The sequence below is a fragment of the Teleopsis dalmanni genome, chromosome 1, assembly GCF_002237135.1.
Source record: "Teleopsis dalmanni isolate 2A chromosome 1, ASM223713v2, whole genome shotgun sequence".
Taxonomy (NCBI): Eukaryota; Metazoa; Arthropoda; class Insecta; order Diptera; family Diopsidae; genus Teleopsis; species Teleopsis dalmanni.
The window spans coordinates 145,111,075-145,112,699 of NC_051846.1; the positions used below are offsets into that span (position 1 = coordinate 145,111,075).

A 1,625-nucleotide genomic window follows, 5' to 3' on the forward strand; every position below is an offset into this window, starting at 1 on the left:
AATTAATTTTAATAATTGTCTTCCTTTATATACGAGATATACGAGATATACGAGATAAATACAATTCTAAAGATATTTTTACAAAAATTCACTTTAAATGCAAGGCACCGAAATTTATAACTAACATTGACTAGATTACAAATATATTTACAATTATACACGTCACTGGCTAAAATCCCTGATATAACATTTCTCCATACAGAAGATGAAGTGCTTAACTACTGCTCCTGCCACAATGAGATATAATCGAGTATTTCATCGTCGTCTGGCGTGCAGTCCTCCTCATGCAAATTGAAGCTGTCGTAAGGTTCGAATTTGAGCTGTAGATGTGCGTCTAGGTGCGTGCTGTGGCTGCTGTTATTGGCACTCATATGTGACGGTGACAATTGTTGTGCTGGTTCAAAAGTGCCAGAATCGAAGGACATGCTGGAATTGAATGATGAGGTAGGTGAATGGCAAACATTGTCCGTTTGGGTCTGTGGTGGAGAGTAAGCGCTAAGTGAGATTGGCGTTAGCAATGTACTTGAAAATTGTTGCGCCTGCTGTGCCAAATCATGTTGTTGCTGTTGTAAAGCTTGAAAGCCGGGCAGCGGTGGTGTGGACGCGTTTGTGTAGTACATTTGATTTGTGGCACTGAGTGGAGTAGTTGGCGGTGGTGGAGAGCTGGTAGTGGAACAGTCACTGAATGAAATACTGCTGGCTGTGTCACAATTACTACTGAAGTCTTCGACAATGTCCTGCAAGCGACGTATGTACTCCACAGCAATACGCAAAGTATCGACTTTACTGATTTTCTTGTGTGGACCACGTCCACCGCCTTTGGTTAGATCAGCTATTATAGATTGCGGTATATGTTGACGTAGTTTTGCAAAACTATTATTTACTTGCTTGACACGATTGCGTTCCCGTGCGTTGCGACGCTGCACTGACTGAGTCTGATCGACGCTGTACGGACCGTTACTGGCGCGTGGCGTATATTTGCGCACCTTATTGTCCCCAACTGGGGCAGGTGCAATATTTTGATATTTCAACATATTTGTTGCAATTTTAGTGTTCTTTGGGTATAAATTTAAATTTTTATTTTGAGCGACACTGCTTTGCATATTATTTATAATAGTCACAATAAGAAAAGCTTTATTAATTTTTTAATTTTTGATACGCAATTCGGATTTAAATCAACACGTTTGTTAGAGTTCGGTATTTTTCACTGACGTACTTGTTTCTGCAACACATAACACAAGAATGAATCCCTTTGTCCTAAACCTTTACATTTTGTACCTTTGCCGTCGTTGCCAAGGTTTCAATAACGAAGAGCGCACATCGCTGCGGCTGAGCAAATTGAACCGACATTTACCTGTGATCTTCAATAACAAACAGGTAAAAAACTTCAACCGAAACGATAACAACACAACAAACTCTTGTACAGCACAGCAAATAGTAGTGAGAGTGAGAGCGAGAGAGTGTAGAGCATGAGATATACAAAGTGGTGTTTTGTGCTCAGTAACTCTTTGCTTCGGAATTTCCTCTGCGCGACGATCGGTTGATGTTTGCAGAAAAGGTACAAATCCTGCTTAATATATGGTTTCGTTATTGAAACTGTTCCCAACCTGAAGAGATTCCCCTAA

At 40.4% G+C, this 1,625-nt stretch overlaps 1 protein-coding gene across 1 annotated transcript; it reads right to left on the minus strand.

Moving 5' to 3' along the window:
• Positions 1–218: 218 nt before the first annotated feature.
• Positions 219–1,034, minus strand: LOC119666379 (achaete-scute complex protein T4-like). The gene has a single exon (XM_038075660.1). The coding sequence runs from the start codon at positions 1,032–1,034 to the stop codon at positions 219–221; it is 816 nt and encodes a 271-aa protein (XP_037931588.1).
• Positions 1,035–1,625: the final 591 nt, after the last annotated feature.

Bases quoted from the DNA above. Each gene is read 5' to 3' on its own strand.
- LOC119666379 (XM_038075660.1), bottom strand. From the start codon at position 1,034: ATGTTGAAATATCAAAATATTGCACCTGCCCCAGTTGGGGACAATAAG.